Source organism: Heloderma suspectum, chromosome 6 (genome assembly GCF_057233095.1).
Source record: "Heloderma suspectum isolate Gila_16-S chromosome 6, 16-S_ref, whole genome shotgun sequence".
Lineage (NCBI taxonomy): Eukaryota > Metazoa > Chordata > Lepidosauria > Squamata > Helodermatidae > Heloderma > Heloderma suspectum.
Window position 1 is genome coordinate 68,044,945 of NC_139463.1, and position 19,638 is coordinate 68,064,582.

General features: G+C 45.5%; 1 protein-coding gene across 1 annotated transcript in view; it reads left to right on the top strand.

Annotated features, from left to right (window-relative positions):
- The window catches only part of SRCIN1 (SRC kinase signaling inhibitor 1), a 185,932-nt gene that overhangs the window by 121,164 nt on the left and 45,130 nt on the right, over positions 1 to 19,638 (top strand). The window contains exons 8-13 of the mRNA XM_084804718.1: positions 813 to 856; positions 2,118 to 2,296; positions 7,409 to 7,584; positions 11,589 to 11,719; positions 14,763 to 14,910; positions 15,968 to 16,277. Coding sequence (XP_084660844.1) covers positions 813 to 856; positions 2,118 to 2,296; positions 7,409 to 7,584; positions 11,589 to 11,719; positions 14,763 to 14,910; positions 15,968 to 16,277 — 988 coding nt within the window. The remainder of the gene's footprint in view (positions 1 to 812; positions 857 to 2,117; positions 2,297 to 7,408; positions 7,585 to 11,588; positions 11,720 to 14,762; positions 14,911 to 15,967; positions 16,278 to 19,638) is intronic.

A 19,638-nucleotide genomic window follows, 5' to 3' on the forward strand; every position in this document is an offset into this window, starting at 1 on the left:
AGCCTTGAGAAGATAAGACTGAGGGGGATAGGATAGCACTGTTCAAGGACTTGAAAGGTTCTCGCAGAGAGAAAGGCCAGGATCTCTTCTCGATTATCCCAGAGTGCAGGACATGGAAGAATGGGCTCAAGTGACAGGAAGCCAGATTCTGGCTGAACATCAGGAAAACCTTCCTGACTGTTAGAGCAAAACGAGAATGGAACCGATTACCTAGGGAGGTGGTGGACTCTCTCAAGCTGGAGGCATTCAAGATGAGGCTGGACAGCCACCTGTCAGGGATGCTTTGCCTTGGATTCCTGCATTGAGCAGGGGGTTGGACTCGGCAATCTTATAGGCCCCTTCCAACCCTACTATTCTATGATTCTATGAAAGTTGGGGTATCATGGGTAAAGTGCTAAGCTTTAGCCAAGGAGATGAGAGTTCAATTCCCCACTCAGCTAGAAGCTCATTAAGTAGCATGGTCAGATGCAAAGGAGGACAGGGATCCTGCAGCTTTAATAGCAGTGTAGAAGAGGGAATTTCAGCAGGTGTAGCTTGCTTGAAAGATGTACTGAAAATCTTCTGTCTTGTGTCAGTAAGTTTACTTGAGGGTTTACTTGAGGATGAGTACAAAAAGCCATTTTGTCAGCAGACTTTTCCATTAGCTAGGATCCTTTTACCAAGCTCATCTTCCATGCATACACACAACAGACACACACGCACAGGTATAGTGCTGCCTTGCCTTGCCTTTTTTTTTTTTTTTTTACCACCTCCTCATCATAGTAAGACTAGAAATGCCTTTTTTATGTCTAACCCTTGTTTTTTTGTCACAGTGAAAGGACAGAAGGCACCAATGGAGGGACGCCTCCATCAGCACGTAAGTGAACATCTCATTTTCATGTCCCCAAGGCCATCTTATTACAAGAAAAGGAAGTGATCTTAGGTACATCAATGGAGCAGTAGGACAAGATGTGCAGTAGTTTCATCCTCTTTGCTGTTGCAACTTAGCCTAAATCAAATATGCTCAGTGAACACTTTTAACTTGACAGTGGTGAGGGTGTTCATGAAAGCCACCCACCCAGTCACCTTGTTCTTCCTGTCTTTTCTCCTAGCGGTGGCAGCAACTCCATTCCCTGCTTCTATCCAGTGCCATTTTTTCCTCTTCAGGTGAGACAGAGTGAGGGTAGGAAGCATTACCTTCACTCTGTTTTGACTTCATGATGATACTGTGCAACTGATCAGATTTGACGGTGTGATGTTGCAAAGCGAAGTCTGAGTGGTTGATGCTTCTTGCCTTCACCTTGGATTGGCTTTATGGCAAAGCCAAAGTGGGGTGATGGGATATGTGGCACAGCTTTCAAGTCAAGCTCTACAGGCAGATCTTTCTTATTGCCTCGCATGACCTCAGACTGAATGGTTTTCAATGTTCACACATTTGGCTGAATGTCATTGAGTGAGTAAGTCATTAAAAGGCAGACATTCATGTCTGAATCAGCTCATAGTCAGGAGGAAAGAGAGGTGTGGGGTTTTTAAAATGATGACTACAAGTTGAAACTGATCTATATGCCATTAATCCGTGTATATTTTATTGTGTCCATGAACTACTTCAAACTACTTTGGCTAATTAACACTTTTTAGGCATGATACAGAACATTAGAATGATATGCTCTCAAATCCTGAGGGACTTGCAATCCATATCAGTTGCACAAGACATGGGTGGAAGGAGAGGTGAGGGACACATGACGAGTGGAGAAGGGGTGAGTTATGAAGTCAGCACAGGGCCCCCACTTTCTTGAATTGCTGATGGTACCATAGAAAAACAATGACATCCAGCCTGAACTGATGGGGAAAACTGGAAGCTGCTCTCAGCCATGATTCTTCCTGGATATAGAGTGACGTTGCTCTGTGAAAACCTTAGGATGCAATCCTATGAATCCTATGAATGCAGGAAAAATGCCTCCCCTCCCCCCATGTTGGGGATTGCAACTTTATATTCTTTGCGTTGGAAATTAGTGTGTAAAACCAGTTCAACTCTAGGCTGCAGGTCTGAAAAAGGACTGTGGCGGTGTATAACTGTAGTCTTTCCATCAGTATGGATTGTCCAAGTTATTGGGTCCCTGTTCTTCTCTCCCCTGTAGCACCCAGCAGAAGCAGTGTAGGGACCCCAGTTCCTGGACCTCCACCCCCATCCACGACTGGCACACCAGCCGGCCAGCCCACTGCCATCACCCGCCTGCACATGCAGCTACACCTCCATGACTTGCAGCAGAACGCCAGTGACCTCCGTAACCAGCTGCAGCAGCTGAAGAAACTGCAGGTAAGCTGGGGCTGGAGAAAAGCTGTGTTCATGCTATCATCATCGTCATCATCGTCATTATATTTATTTACACCCCGCCTTCCCCCCAAAACTGGGACAGGAGGTGGTTTACAAACATTAAAACACGTACAATTAAAACCTACAAAAATATACAAAAGTTAAAATATAATTAAACGGCAATACAATTTAAACTATATTAAAAACATTAAAACAGGATCTTAAAACAGCATTTTAGCAGCTTATCCCCAGGTTCCAACTATGTGCCAAAGGTCTGCTGGAACAAGAATGTTTTAGCCTGCCTCCGGAAAAACACATCAAGGAGGGAGCCATCCTAGCCTCCCTGGGAAGGGCGTTCCACAGCTGTGGGACAGCCACTGAAAAGGCCCTCTCCCGGGTTCCCACCAAACGTGCCTGTGACGGTGGTGGGACTGAGAGAAGGGCTTCCCGAGAGGGTCTCAAGACACGGGCAGGTTCATAAGGGAGGATACGGTCTTTCAGATAACCTGGGCTGGTAGCCGTATGCTACCTTTCCACAGGAGTGCAAAAAAGCGCATTCCGGATATTAGACTGTGAGCATTAAGAACTGAAGCTTTTTTTTTAAGTGCAAGTTCTTCCTCCTTACAATTGCAAATATATGCTTTAGAAGCAAATGGAAGCGCCTGCTGAAATCTCAGAAGCCAGAGGCATGGCTGAACACAATTTTCAATCAGCAGGGGTGTCCTGCATGACTCTGTGCTGCTCCCAAGGACTAGCAAAACCAGAATGAGTTCCGCAAAATAAGATAATTGATGTGAATTTCTTTAAATTTCCTAATATATACAGGTCTCAGAATTTAGCCTTACCTGATGCAGAATTTGGATCGCTACTTGGGTGCAGAGCTTTAATTTAATTTTATTCTTTGCGTGTTCTGCAAAGCACAAACTAACAGTCCTGGAGTGGAACCTGTTTCTGCTTGACACTAAAAATAGTTTGTGGCTAAATTTTGGGAGGGTTGAATAGATGTTATTGGTGGTTTTTCTCACTTGAAAACGCAATTGTCTTCCATAGTTCTTGCATAGGCAGAAGCAACCTTATTCACTCACCAATACCAATCTGCCCATCTCCATAACTTAAGAACATAAGAAGAGCCCTGCTGGATCAGACCAAGGGTCCATCTAGTCCAGCATTCTGCTCACACAGTGGCCAACCAGCTGTTGACCAGGAAACCACAAGCAGGACAGGAGTGCAACCGCACCCTCCTGCCCATGTTCCCCAGCAGCTGGTGTACACAGGCTCACTGTCTCTGGTTCTGGAGGTAATACATAGCCATCAGGACTAATAGCCATTGATAGCCAGGAACTTATCTAACCCCCTTTTAATGCCATCCAAATGGGTGGCCATCACTACGTGTTGTGATAGTGAATTTTGTAGTTTAACTATGCTCTGGGTGAAGAAGTACTTCCTTTTCCCTTCCCGGAATCTCTCACCAATCACCTTCATGGGCTGACCCCGCTGGGTTCTACTATTAGGAGAGAAATGTCTCCCTATCCACATTCTCCACACCACGCATAATTTTTTGCACCTCTGACTTCCATCCCACACATACATGCACACACATCCCCATAGATGCTCCAGCAAAGAAACCCATTTCCTATGCTTTTTCCTTTGTTTATGAGAGGAAGGGAGATGCACAGGTAGCAAGGGTGGGATGCAAGCAAATATAGCAATGGAGAAGGGCTGCCACTGAGTGGTAGAGCACATGCTTAGTTTGTAAAAGGTCCCAGGTTCAATTCCTGGCATCTCCAAGTAGGCTGGGATACACTCCAGCTTGAAACCAAGGAGAACTTTTGCCAGGCAGTAGATATACTGAGCTAGACAGACCAATGGTCCAATTCGATATAAGGCAGCTTCCTGTCTTCCTATTCCTACTAAGGCTTCATTTCAGTTGGGGTAAGGCTAAGGTTTTTCCCTTCCTTCTTTCTGCAGCAAACTTTGTTCAGGCATCCAGGAGTAAACAAGAGGCATGCCCAAAAAAGAATCAGTCTTGCTATCTTTTTGCTCTCGATTTCTTTTCTCTTTTCTGTTGGCTTTTATCCTCATTAGCAGCGCTCACCAAAACAAACCCTTCTTGGTGATGGGTGATATAATTTTTGAATATCTGGCACCAAACTCAAGGCCAGATGGCAGCTGCGCATCTAGCGCCAACGATCCGTTCTTGCCATCCCCAACTGCGGGAGGCGCCTGTGTTTTCCTCTGAGTTGCTTAGCTCCACAGATAATTAACAGAGACAGCTTGCTGGAAGCTGGAAAGTGGCGAACGGTGCAGAGGGATGGAAAGGCAAATGGCTCACGCCCCCTCGTGTCCCCCAAACGCTTTTGATCTTCGGAAAGCCTGCCATGCCCGGTTTCTGAACTTCCTTTCTCTGTCAGTGTCAATTGTTTTCAGAGTGCATTCCTCCACTGGGCACTGGGAGAACATCCTGAGATGTTGGGTTATGGATGCTACTTCCAGCAGAGAGCATGCCTTAGGCCAGGGCATGTAAAGGGCTTAATTTGACTTTACACACCAAACATATATTTGTGCAAGAATCGTCTTGACTACTGGTCTTTTCCTTCATTAGGGTACAAATATAAGTTGGTGGGTATAAGTAGAAATTATCAAGCCTCCAGTCTCTTTAGGATAAATAGAAATTCTCTAGGTACTGATTCAGAGGCATTGTATTCATCTTGTTGTTGCTGTTGCTATCAGGACTTGGCCCCAGACTTAGTCCTAGGGTAGATTTCCTTTTTTGAAGCATGATGGTGTTTCAGTTATTAATTTCTAAAGAGAATCACAATTTGTTTCCTAGAAAATCGAAACAATTCCAGTATGTGCTGATTCAATTTCAGCTCATCTACGAATAAAAAGGAAATATTAGTCAGAGACCATGTCAAATCTTGTACGTGAAATACAGTGTCTTGCATATTACAAGAGTAAGGGATTGAATTTTCCCCCCGAAACATGACAACAAACAAGAAATGCAAAAAGAGAAATCCAAGCTTCTGAATAATCATACGTTCCCTGGTTTTATGCATGTGTATGTATGCACTTCCTGCTCGCACATATGTCGTAAGTGGTAACTTGTGACATGGGTTATAGTGTGTGATGCACATAAGCCCAATTCTCATAATCACTTTCTTCCCCCTTTTGTACACTTTGCAAGCAATTTCATGTTGCTTTAGGGGAAAATATAGCAATTTCAGGGCTCTTTAAATGTCCATGCAGATCAACCCTCCTCAGTAACACAACTGACTGGGATTTTTTTCCTGCTCAAACCCTGGTGGAAGGAAGGAGTGTGTCTGTATGAAGGTTTGAGGCCTACAGACTCAAGGAAAAGAAAAAGGTCAGGCCTAAAGGCCTGGGGGTTTTTTTGCTGGGAGGGGGTATCCCTGAGAGGAGTAGTTTCATTTTCCTGGTTAAATTTCTTTCATTTCCCCAGTTAAATCTAATTTCTTCACGTTTGAAGCAGTACTTTGGACAGGAAGAAACAGCCTGGGGAAGTCTAAGTACAGCTGGGTTGAAGGAACTTGCATTTTGCAACTTTTATTTTCTCTTAATGTCTTTTGTATCACTCAGCTCTATTGTGTAAATACTTTTAGTTGTAATTTACTTGCTTTAATTTACCAGTAAACTGTTGTGGTTAAACCCTGTGTCTGGAGTGGCAGTCACCCCACATCTACAGCCTAAACCCCACATTATTGGAAAGGGGAAGGTAAAAGAAGGAAGGTGGGACTCTTAAGGCACAATCCTATGCCAGCCATGCTGGCTGGGACATGCTGGGAGTTGTAGGCCTTTTCTCTGTCTAAACATGCATAGGATTGCACCCTTAGGGAGGCAAGAGATCCTTAAGGAGTTGCTCAGGGGGTTCAGGTCAATGATGGAACCCTGACAGTCTGTATGTGCATGTACCATGGGAGAGCATTGCCGTATTCATGCACAGCTCCTGTTTGTTTTGGTAGGGTTATGAAGGAGAACTTTGTGGTGGGTTGTGCCTTAATGCTACATTTGTACGGTGGTTCTGAAGGGAGTCAGATGTGCACTGAGAACACAGTTGGCTTCTGCAATCCACTCATGCTGGCAATTTCATTCTGCACCAATTCCTCATTGTCCCTGGCTGTCTGCAGTGGAAACAAGGGCAAACGCTTTGTCTGGTTCCTGCCAGTTTTCTTTTAATAGCCCAGCTAGAAGCTGCCTGCCACACCAGTGCACCCCAAGGGAGCCACCTCTCAAACCATAGCAAGCTGTGGGAATAACAGGAATAACACATTGCTGCTCCCACAGAGAAACACCGCCACACATGCTCGCTTGGGCTGCACAGGGGTCCTGATGGGGTTAGGCTTGTTGTTGAGTGCTTTTCTTATTCACAGAAAGTTTCTTCATGCCCAGCCCAGCAGATCTGCTTGCAGGAACCTGTTGTTCAGACTCAGATTTCTTTTGCTGGGTCTGGTCAAGCGCCTTTGAAGGGAAGATACAAACTAAAAGGAAATTAATGCACATTGGTGAAAGCGCCTGATGATTCTGGATACTCCAAGGGTACTCCAGAAAAGGATTGGGGTGGAAGGGTGTTCCTTTCATCCCTCTCTCCCAGTGGGCATCTCTACTCCAGCCTAAAATCCTGCATTTAAAGGGGAGCCATCTGCTTCTGTTTTAAATGCAGGATCATGACGACTCCCTTTTTCACTGCTTCCTTTCCCCACTCCCCTTCCCCCCTCCTTCTCTCCGTGTCTGAGTCTTCCATTCTCTTTCATTGACCTCGCTCCTCTTCTTGCCGCTTTTCCTCTTTTCGCTTTTCCTCTTTTCACGGAGGAAACTGAAGCGGAACACAATGGGTTAATTTGATAGCTCATGATCTGCGATCTATTTAAAAATGGAACAAAGGGCATTTAGTGCAGGAGGGTCACAGCAGGGTCATGGCATCATGTAAAGAGCCCACAAACTTCCGTGAAGGAGCCATCTCAATAGCAGGATAAAAGCTCTGTGTGATGAAGCCCAGTGTCTGGTGCTCTATGGCTTTGATGGTACTGTTAAGCTGGAATGGCTTGTCTTCCTGCTCCACCCTGACTTCTTCTCCCCCCACTGTCTTTCCCTTTTCAGCTTCAAAACCAAGAGACAGTGAAGACGATGCTGCGGCGGACAGAAACCGAGATCAGTGTGCGGGTGACAGACACCATGCGCAAACAGGAGGATCCCTTGCAGCGGCAGCGCACCATGGTGGAGGAGGAGCGTCTCCGTTACCTCAATGAGGAAGATCTCATAACCCAGCAGCTAAAGTGAGGGTTTCGCAAGGGTGCAACACAATTGACTGGGAATTTCTTCTGCACAAACCCTGTTGGAAGGAAGGAGTGTGTCTGTATGCGTGTGTAACGTCCAAGAGCTTTGCCTTATTCATGCACAGCTCCTGATTTTTTTGCTAGGGTTATGAAAGGGAATTTCGTGGTGGGTTGTACCTCAATGATGTATCTGCGTGGTGGTTCTGAAGGGAGTCAGTTGTGTGTGAGAACATGTATATTTGTGCAAACGAAGGATAGACAAATCTATCAATGTGGGTTTCTCAGTTTCTAATTTGTCCAATCTTGAGCTCAGTTCATCCCAATCTTTGAGATTTTTTTTAAGTTTGCATGAAAATCCGCATACATTGCTCCCAGTGCATGCATTTTTGTATGCATTTTTGCCTAATATACACATTTTTTGCAAGCATTTTCTCTCATATTATGCATTTTTAAAAGCTATTTTCACTGATATACACATTTTTATTTTTATTGGAGAATGTCATTGTGAAATTCAGACAAGTGTGAATTTTGAAGGATAACTCAGTTTCAGTTTATGTATTGGTTCAAAAGTGTGAAGTTGGATAAGTTCGCATTAAAATACATTTTAATGTGAACTGAACAAATCCCTCCATCCCCATCCGTAGTCTTTACACGTTTTGTCCAGGGCAGGTGCTGAGCAGAATGAGCAATGGAATTAATTTTGTAGGTGATATAACTGGACTTAATAATGCCAAATCCACAAATGGAAAAACAAACAAACTGGTTTTGTCCCCATGAAACTAGTAGAGTAGAGATTTAATAGAATAGAGCTGGGGTGGGGGTGGGGGGGGAGAATGTGAAGGGATTTAACAATGTTTTCTTAATGTTTAAATATATTCAGTTACAGTTGTAAAAGAATAAACAGATGTTTATATTATATTAACATAAAACCTTTCAGGCTACCTCTCCTTATTAAAAAAATAACTTGATTAACAAAAACAGTTAGGGGAGAAGTTAGACAAATGAAGGGGAAAGGAACAAATATAGACTTATTTAATGCAGCTGTCTGTAGCTGCAGTCCTAAACTCACTTAGGTGTGAGCAAATCCCACAAAACTCAGTGGGACTTACCAACATTTACAATAGCAGACATGTCCCACCCCGCCACCTTGTTCTAGATTAGGGCTGCGGTGTGGAGGGAATGAGGGTTTAATCCTCCCTTTTCACCTTTCCCCCAGAAGCCACACCACCACAATCTGGTATTTGCTGCAAGAGGGAAAACCTATGGGCATATATACATCTCCTCATGCCAGTGTCCCAATCTGTATCCCCTCACCTGCCCCGACCCCCCCATGATTGCTGGCTGTAACACTTCAAAAGAGACAATGATGGATTCACATTCATGCATTGGATCACGCTGCATTAAAGCTTTCCTAATGTTACCAGATTTTATTACCTTACTGCCATTTATGCCATCTTCTCCTGGGCTATTAACACACATAAATTGGTAATCCAATATTGCACATTTGGAGGGACATGAGATTTCCAGTGTTTTCTAGTACAGCTGCAGAGTTTGATCTATTAGTTGGTTGGATCGATTATGACCTTTTAGCAGTGCAACCCTGTACATGTCAACTTAGAAGTAAGCCACATTGAGCTGAATGATGCTTATTCCCAGGTAAGGATGTACAGCATGGGTGCAGAAATTTGCTCTTCCTGGGGTCCCAGTCTGACCTTCTGGGATTCCCAGAAGGCCCCTCCCCCTGGCCTCACCCTCTTTTCCCTGACCTCCAGTCGGGGTAACACAGAAAAAAGGGGAAAAAATATTTAGGTTAAAAATGCTGAATAGAATTAATAAGTTGGATCCAGACTTAGTCATACTTCAAGTAGACCCATTCAAACCAACAACTAACTTAAGTCCCATTGATTTCCATGTGTCTAAGTATGACAACATGGGGCCGCGGTGGCTTAGTGGTTAAGACGCTGAACTGCAGACCAGAAGGTCGGCAGGACAGCAGTTTGAGACCCGAGTGCTGCGTGACGGAGTGAGCTCCCGTCTTCAGTCCCAGCTTCTACCAACCTAGCAGTTCGAAAGCAAGAAATTTCAAGTAGATAAATAGGTACCGCTTCGGCGGGAAAGGTAACAGCGTTCCGTGCACCTCGGTGTTCAGTCATGCCGGCCACATGACCACGGAAGCGTCTTCGGACAGCTCTGGCTCTTCAGCTTAGAAATGGAGATGAGCACCACACCCTAGAGTCGGACACGACTGGTTGGGGACACCTTTACTTTTTTTTTAAGTATGACAAAGTCCGGATCCAACCTAATGCCTACAGGATGACCACTAACAAATTTAGGTTAGAAATCTAAAGGTGTTTCTAAACAAGATACACGTCTCTCCTATGTCCTGCCCTCCATGTAAAGAGAGTAGGATTGTGCCCTTTGTTAATTAAGTCTAAAACTTCACCTTTTTCACATCTCTTCTATGTAGAGATATAGGTAGTTTGGGGACAGGGCAGCGCCTGTTCTTTCTCATGGCCATTGCCTTATGGGAGGCACAGGCGCAGTCACCCAGCATGATGCAGGTAACATAAACCATGGCGAACCAGGCCAATGTGTTAGCGTGCATATCCCTGCCAGCATCTTCTGCGCTGAAGACTGATGCAGTGTTCATTTTCCTTCTCTCCAGTTAAGTTTGCAGCCCTAAACACATTTACCAGAGAGTATATCCTACTGAGCTCACCACAACTTACAGGCTCCTGGCTTAGTCAGCAACTAAGCAAACCAAAAAAGTTAGCACGCTGTCCAAACTGGGAGACTGTCTTGTTGCTCTCAAACAACCCAGGATTCATAAATCAAGAACAAACTCTAGTTTATAACCCTGGCTTGTAAAGAGGACAATAAGCCAGGACTTTGGATTCAGATGACATGCTAAACAAACCATTTTTGGTATATTTAGTCACTTGCACTACTGTTCTGTGCAAACACAGCCACTGAGTATGCATACTTACGAGGGCACTGCCCAAGAAGTCATCTTTTATAGCTTCCTGCAGTTTGCTGTTGAGCCACACTGGCAACCTTTTGAACTGCAGTGTGCTCTCTTTTTCTAATTTATAGCATACACGTTATTCGAGCATGTATCGTAATGGTTTTACTATTAAATCACCTCCAAACTTGCTGAAAAGATTTGACCTTCCAAGATGCACTTTTCAGCTTCCGTATAACTAATCCCCTCATTTTTTGGAGAAATCCTCACTTTTGAAATATAACTATATCTCAGGTCAGACTTTCTGGGCAATTTCTCATGCACCAGATTCTGGGCACAGTTTAGGATTAAATCAAGGGTTGCTTCTCTTCGTGTCTGTTCAATGGCTAACTATTCCAAGGCACAATGATTTACTGTATCTAAAAAAAAATTGTTCCCTTTGTCCTGGCTCAAATTTACATGTATCCAGTCAGTTTGAGGGCAGGTGAAGTTACCCATTATTATCACAATTTCTAGTTTGGTATCCTCCCTGATTTCTTTCTACTTCCAATAGTCTCTGTGGCATAATGATTATTTTGAGATTTTTTAAAACCTCCTAGACTGATCCCATACTTATACACATGCATGCACCATTCACATGTTTAACACACATGAAGTGTTCCCACACATGGCCCACACCCCAACACAGAGTCAGGCATGCTTATGCATGCTTAAATCCATTGGAATTAATGGGCTTAAGCATAACTCCATTGGTTAAACATAACTCCATTGATTATCACCATCTGCTGGATGCTTACAAGGTTGCAAGATGTGATTATAGCATTAACAGCTTCATGAATTGGCTAGAAAGAACAGAGAACAGGAAATGAAGGCCAGTAATAAAAAATTTTCAGTCATCTTGATGTGGGATGGCTAGGTTCACAGGTTCTGCATTGCCTTCTCCTACTATATTCTTGAAAGGGAGGGAGAATATACCCCAATTCCACATCTTTTTCCTCTCTCTAACCTCAGTGTGATGGTATCTTTGTGTGTCTGTCTGCAGTGACCTGGAGAAATCGGTGGAAAGGATCCAGAAAGATTTGACTCACAATCACCGACTTATCTCCACGCAAGAACTGGAGGAGAAATCCTTGGTGCTTAAACAGCTGGGAGATACCTTGACGGAGCTGAAGGGTGAGAGGGAGGTGGGAAAGCTCAAATAACTGTGGCCAGCTTGGAAGGGGGTTTCTCTTGGAGTATTCCATGGACAAGAAATCTTGTGCAGTATCTACTACAGAATTTAAGGTTGTGAGACTCTCAGCTGTCACTTTTTAAAAAGGAAGTTTCTAGCCCTCATGATTCTGTTAGAGATAAATATGAGAAATATGCAAGCAGTGTGTCTGCAAAAATCCACCTTTCCTGTTCTAGGAACAGGACTTCCATCACGTGAGTTGCTCTATGTGTGGAATGCTGATGGACGAATGCTCCTCTCTTGTTTAGCCTTCTGGTTCATTCCAGCTATGATTCTGTGATCTCATGTTCTACATCTCACTATCGTTGCTTCCAGTCCTGTTTCCCCTACTCCACACATCTCCACTGCTCCTTACCTTTTTATGTTCCCGCCTGCCGCTGCCATGCCAAGGTGATTTCGAAATTCTGTCCAAACCCAAATCTCAGGTTTGGGACTTCAGGCATAGAATGGACTTCAGGCAACCTTTTTGAGAAATAAGAACACTGTGTATTATACAGCAGGGATTTCTCTCGAATGTGGCTTTTTTGAGGGGGTATTTTCCAGTGCAGACTTTTACATTATTTGTCATACAGATTACGAACAGCCTGTCTGTAAAGGCCCCAGAAAACTGTGGGCTTTCCAAGATATTAGTCATGAGAATACATGAGTCATGATGCTGGTTCAGACCAAAGGTCTGCTGAGCCCAGTGCGCCAATGGTGACCAGCCAGATGCCCTCGGAAGCGCACAAGCAGGGCACCATGGAAGCAGCAGACACTCCCTGTGGTTGCCAGCCTGCGGCAGTTAGAGATGCCCTGCATCCGATAGTGGAGTTTTCATTTTCAGCTACTATGCCAGGGGTGCAGTTAGATCATTTTAGGTTCTGGACTTCATGGTTTTGTGAGGAACCCCTTCTTAAATGGTAAGCCAGTCCTGCTGCATTGGGGGGCCCTCCTGTTCATTCTGCTAAGTGGCGCCCCGGACTTCTGCCCAAAAGCCCTTGCCAGATGGCACCATATAGCCAAGAGCTGTCGGTGACTTATTCTCCACAAACCACTTGTCTTAGCGTCCTTTTTCAAAGCAGTTGATGCTAGTAGCAATGAGTCCCATAAGCTGATGTATGCTTTGTGAAGAGAGAGGATAGCAAACTTCAGAGCTGCACAGAGCTGCTCTTCCTTGCCCAGAGAAGAGCTTGCTGTTTAACCTCACAAACCTGTGTGCTTGTACGACAGGTAGCAATGCTCATTCCCATACCATTCACAGGCAATCGTGCATATACAGAAATGTCCGTGTGCCTGGATCTTCTCTGCATGCTGCATTGCTGCTGGCCTGCTGGTGTCCTTGTTTGCACTGTTGCTTGCTGTTGGAACACATTCTGGGGACTCCAAGCTGATCTAACATGGCAGTTCATGCTTCTCTTTTGCCTCCTCCTTCCGTACGGAGATGGGCTTTTGACCCTCCTTTCTCCTCTGCTTCCCCTCTACACACACTATATATCTTCCTACAACCTCTTGTCATTGTGCTGGAAATCTCCCTCTATACCTCTTCTCATGAGTAGAGATGCATTTTTTTTACATTCCCATAAGGTATTCCAGAGGGCCACCGAGAAGGTCAGTTTCCTTGTGGTGTGAGAGCATGAGAGTTGGATGTTTTTTGTGCCATTTTTATTTAGAAACATATACACTGACCAGGTGGAGTAGGCATTAAGCTGAAAGACAGTGGGCCCTTTTGGATGTAACTTTCCAGGCTTCCTAAACCATAGCTTAACAAGCATCAGGCCCATACGCTCTCCCCTCAACCCTCCCTTTGTGTGTGGGCTACTGTGGACACCACAGTAAAGGCATGAGTATTTTAAGAGTGCACAACTGTGTCTACACACATTGATTACAAAACCTAGTCTGCCTACTTGCTGCCTGGAGGCAATGGAATCTAAAGCCAAATAAAACTGAGTTTTAGTGTTGTTTTTAAAAAGCTACACCCATTCCAGTAATCCTGAAGGGAAGATAAATATTACTTTAAGGTGAATGTCACAAACTTGGAGGATGTTAGCATTTACCAAGAAGTCCTAAGATTGTGGTAGGATCAAGAGGGAGGTTTCAGAAAATGCTGACATTTGCCGAGAAATGTCAAAACCACCTCAATGCCTTCAGTGAATATGCAAAGGTCAGTCTCATTTCCACCATTTCCAGAAAAAGAACATTCCCCGCTCTCATTCTGAGGGTGTAAATTTCAAAAAGCAGGTCCACAATACAAGAATTTCTAACAAGTCCAATTAAATCTAAGATTTTACTGGTATATGTTGATATTCACCAAGATTCTGACATTGAGCACAATGGGAAGCAGAGGGCAGACCAAAGTAAAAACAATAAAAGGTGGTTGGTGCAGACTTGAGGTCCCACCAAGGATTTGGGCCTGATACTTTTCAGGTCTGAATCTGACCATTGGTTTTTGTGGACCAGTGTTTCCTGTGCCCTTCAGCAAGTTTTGTGAGTGAGTTTTCCCTGGTTGTTGGCAGAGAGTAGCCTCAGTGTCATCTCCTTTCCTCACCTACTCCCCCAAACCTGCATCATCCCTGATTATTCTTGTTTTAAAAAAAATCAAGGCCATTTCAGGTTTCACTTACATTTGTCTATGTTGCTAGCCCTCATGAAAACAGTAAACAGATATTCACAAATATATGCCACCATTGGAGAGTTGTGGCTTTGTAGCCCTTTCCCACATGTCTCATTACTGCAGAAGGCACAAGTGCTTACCTTGCTTATGACTGGCTGAGCTCTTGGGAGGTGGGAGATTTACGCCATGGGGGAATGCTGTTTCTCCTCTGAGACTGAGTACCAGTAACGTCCAGGGGAGACCTGACTTCTCACTCACCTGAACCTCGCCATCCCGCCTGCCTGCTTCCCTTCTCGGCTCCATGCCTCCCTTTCCCCCCAGATGAAAGCCTTCCTTGGGCCTGCTCTGACCCCCGTGCCTCTCCCTTCCCTCTCTGCCCATCCCTGGCATTGCAGCTAATTTTCCCAGCCTGCAGAGCAAAATGCGCGTGGTCCTCCGTGTAGAGGTGGAGGCTGTGAAGTTCCTCAAGGAAGAGCCGCACCGGCTGGACGGCCTATTCAAGCGGTGCAAGGCAGTGACCGACACCCTGGCGCAAGTCCGCAAGTGAGTGAGCCCCTCTTGAGCGAGAGGAAGCCCTGCTATTTCCCTTGGGACTGGATAGGCTGGGAAATTAGTCTCTTCCCCCAAAGATGCTCATGATGTCCTTTTAGGATGCCCTGCAGGTGTACCTGGGAACAAGCTATTTGCTGCATTTGTATCCCTGGCTTTCTCCAAGGAGTTCAGAACCAGGGGTGGGTGAATCTGTCAGTTTTGCTTTTTCCCAAATTTTGATAAATTCGCAGCAAAACTGAACTGAACCGAAATTCTCACCCATCTGAACCAGCCAAATTCAATAGGTACAGCTGTTCCCAGCGTGGAGAGGACCATTTTTTGCCTGCCCTGTAGCTGTTGAAGACAATGAGCTTGTCAGGAAAAGAGGTGGCAACCTTAATTCAGTGCTAACATGGCGGAATACGCAAGGATTCAAACCCAGACTATTAAGAGCAAAGCACTCAAAGCCTTGGGTGAATGAATGAACTTGTCAGTTGCCATTACTCCAACGTTCTATTTTTTTTTTTTTTTTAATATCAAGTTCTTTTTGTCCCGAATACAGAGAATGTTGTGAATTTTGGAAAATTCTTAACAAAACCAAACTGAAACAAAATTCTCACCCATCCCTACTCTCGGAACACGGGATTCCCAAATGGTTTCCCTTCCAGGTACTGGCCAGGATCAGACTCAAAAGTGGGAACGACATCAGATGCCTTTCAGACCATTGTCTAGGCAATGTAATTGGGGCGTTTATTTTAGGCCCCACCTCCTGATCCCCATGGCCCCTCCTACTGGCTACCATCATTGCCCCTGTTGCCATTGCACCCACATTTGCTTCTTCCTGATAGCCAGAGCTTCTCTTGCCCTCACTGATACCAGACTCCCAGCCATCATTTTATTAGCACTGCTATCCATGCATACATATGTGCAGTTTTAAAAATGGACCCTTTGGGCAACAAACACAGCAGCGCAAGATGGCAGCCAGTTTTAAATCTTCTGCCAGGCTTCTGGGCTCCTCCCAGAGACCTTTGGCCTGCTGTTGACCTCTCCCTTTCCCTTTCCTTCACAGGCAGGTAGACGAGGGGGTCTGGGACTCTTCCAGCAACCTTCTCAGCCAGTCTCCAAAGAAGGTGGAGCCGGAAAGTGACTTCAGCAGGGGCTTGGATTTCGAGGTACCCACCAGCCCCCCGATGAACCTCCATGACCTGACCGCTTCCACAGATAGCCTGGGCACAGCCAGCTATGCGCAAAGTCAAGGGCAGAGCCACATGTCCAAAAGCATCAACCCATCCCGGGGTTCAGAGATGGTTGCAGCCAAGGCCCAGATGGGCTCAGAGACCACTAGCAAGAGGAGCATGGACAGATCGGTGTCTGTGGAGGTGAGAGCACTTCATGCTTACCGAGCAGCAAAAAAAACAGGTCCAGGAGTTGGAAACTGCATACAAAGCCTGGCTGCTCCTGGCCCTTGGGTAAGAATCAGGGCCAGACCAACACTGTCTGAATTGGCTCAAGGTGTCTTGATTCCTGAGGTGGGGAACTGACTCGCCCTCGATTCCCATTAATTGATATAGGGCACAATCCACTGGGAAGTTATCCTTCTCTAGTCCTGTCAAAATAGCATGCTTTCGTGTGGCTCCCGTTCATTTCAGTGAGGCCCTAAGCAGCTGCACATAGTTAAACTATGGAATTTGCTACCACAACCCGTAGTGATGGCCCCCAATTTGGATGGCTGTAAAAGGGGGTGAGACAAATTCCTGGAGGAGAAGACTATCAATGGCTACTAGTCCTGATGGCTGTGTGCTACCTCCAGTACCGGAGGAAGTGAGCCTATGTACACAAGTTGCTGGGGAACATGGGTGGGAGGGTGCTGTTGCACTCCTGTCCTCCTTGTGGGTTCCTGGTAGGGATGTCAGAGAAATCCGCTGTGGATTCAAATGAGGCGGGATTCTTTGGAATCCAGCCTCAGGAATCCGCAGCGTATCAGGACCACTTTACCTCCGCTCCAAGAGGACTGGAGGCAGAACAGCACTTGGCTGCTTCTTGTCAGCCAGAGCCGTTCACCTCCTCCCTGTCCCTGCCGATCGCCATGTCTTTTCTTTAAAAAAAAAAAAAAGGCAATTGGCAGGATGTGCCCATAGACTTAGATGCAAATAGAGTCATGAATCTTGTGTCCAGGCCTATGGACACATAGGCTTAGACGCAAGATTCATGACTCTATTTTGCATCTAAGTCTATGAGTCCATCCTGCCGATCGGCTTTTTTTTTTTTTTTTTTTACTGAAAAGACATGGCGATTGGCAGGGACAGGGCGGAGGTGGACGGCTCTGGCTAGCAGGAGGGAAGGTAAGCGGCCCCCAAGCCAGTCCCCCCCCCCCGAATCCTCGTGGAGCAGAGCTGCTCCAGAGGATTCCGGCGGGGCGGGAACGGATCGCCTCCCCCCAACACAGATTCCCCACCGGAACGGATGGTGGGGAATCCATACACCCCTAGTTCCTGGTCGACAGCTGGTTGGCCACTGTATGAACAGAATGCTGGACTAGACGGACTCTTGGTCTGATCCAGCAGGGCTCTTCTTATGCTCTTATGCTGTCTGCCACCAAAGTTGCCAGTTACCTCTTACTGTTCCTTCCCTCCATGCTACCTGAATCAATGGGGGGGAATGGGAGAGAACAATGGGGGAGGGAAAGAGCCCTCCTTCCTCTTTACATTCCTCTGTCTCTCTCTCTCTCTCCCCCCACGTCCTTCACTCCCATCTCCAAGCCGATTCAGGCAGGGGATGAGAGGGTTTTCCTGGCAGACGAAACTTGGGGTGATTATGCTTCGGCTTGAAACAGTTCCTGACTTGGGCAGGGTGGTATATTAATGTATTGACTAGTACTGCTGTTGTGTATGCATTTTGATTCAGCCGTGCTAGGTGCACAGAGGTATAGAAGTGACATGACCCTTCCCCATGAAACCTCTCCAGCCAGGCCCTCTTCCCGCTGGACCCTGGAATGAAATGGTTATTCTGATATTTAATTTCAAACAAAAGGAGGCAGCAGCTAAGGAACTGGCTGGTTGATTCCAATTGGTATGGGAAATTCAGCCCCACCGCTACCACCGGCTACTTCTGAGGGTCCCTTCTTGACAGAGCCACACATGTGCATTTATTCGAGGATATTTATTGTTGTTTACTTGTCATATTAATTTTTTGTAGACTGTCTTGAAATGTTTGAGAAAAAGTGCCATATCAATGTTTAAAATAAAAATGAAGGCTCAAGTGGTGAAAGAAGCTACCACAGATAAGATATCCCCCGAAAGGTTCGCGGCTCTTCTGAGGGTCTAGATCAGTGGTCTCCAAAGTGGGGTGCGTGCATCCCAGGGGGTGCGTAAGACGATCCATTGCAGTGCGTGAGCAGCCTGATCATTGAGCGGCCTCCTGCTGCCCTGACGAGTGGCCACTGGGTGCAATGATGGTGGGGGCAGCAGGATGGGATGGGAGCCGAGAGGGAAGCTCTGTGGCATTTCTCTCTTGGCTCCCATCCCATCCTGCCTCTGCCGTGGCCACCGAGAGCAACTGCACCAGTCTCTGCCAGGCATGGCAGAGGAAGCCGGCATCCAAGCAGATGCGGGAAGGAGATTAGCTTTTCCCACTCTCCTTTGGCAGAATGAAGTCGAGAAGAAAGCACATGCTGTGGCAGCTATGACAGCCATTAAAACCAAGTATCGAAATAAACTGAACTTGGAACCAGACCTTTGAATTGCAGTATCACAAAGTGTTAAACCAAGATTTTCAAGAATAATGAAGCATATTCAGTCAAAGTGCTCCCACTAAAAAATAATATTATTAATATATATTTTTAGTGAGATCAAAAAGGAGTTTCGTATCATTAACGAATAACATTTTAAGAATTATTTTAAACGCATTATTTCATCTTCATCTCATCCTTTTTAAATTTCTGTTTTTGTGTAGGTTTTATAATGTACATAATGTATTACTAGAACAGTAGTACATGTATATAATTTATAAATAAATATGCATATATTGGGGGTGCAAGCTCAAATTGTTTTATTGATAGAGGTGTGTATTGCCCCGGCCGTAGGTTCTGAACTCGTAATTTAGAAGTGCCAAGATAGTGATAAATCAGACTCAGTGGTTTACTTACAAGGAGTACTTTATTGGGTAACTTACAGCACACAGGGGTACCCAATGGTTGGATCAGACAGCTTCTCTGAACCATGAGCCATGGGGTACAATGGGTCTTCTACAATACATGTTAGCAATGAGGCAGCACAACACTAGGGATGTACGAAACCCCACTTACCTGGCTCTGCCAGGTTCCGCTGGGGGGGGGGAGGCACTCCGTCCCTCCCCCCGGACATCCGGCTGCTGGCTAGTGGGGACACAAATGGCGGTGGATGTAGCTGCCGCCGTTTGCGTCCCTGAATTCAGCCGCGATAGGCTACGTAAAGACTTATGTAGCCTATCACGTCTGGGTTAAAAAAAAAAAAAGCGTACGCAAATGGCGGCGGCTATGGCCACCGCCATTTGCGTTCCTTATTTTTGGCCATCTTAGTCTACGTAAATATTTACGTAGACTAAGATGAAGACAAGAAAGGGGAACGCAAATAGCATAGCGGATGCTATTTGTGTTCCCCTTTATTTTCACCGTCTTACTCTACGTAAATATTTACGTATTTATTTATTTATTTATTGCATTTATATCCCGCCTTTTTTCCTCTTGCAAGGAACCCAAGGCGG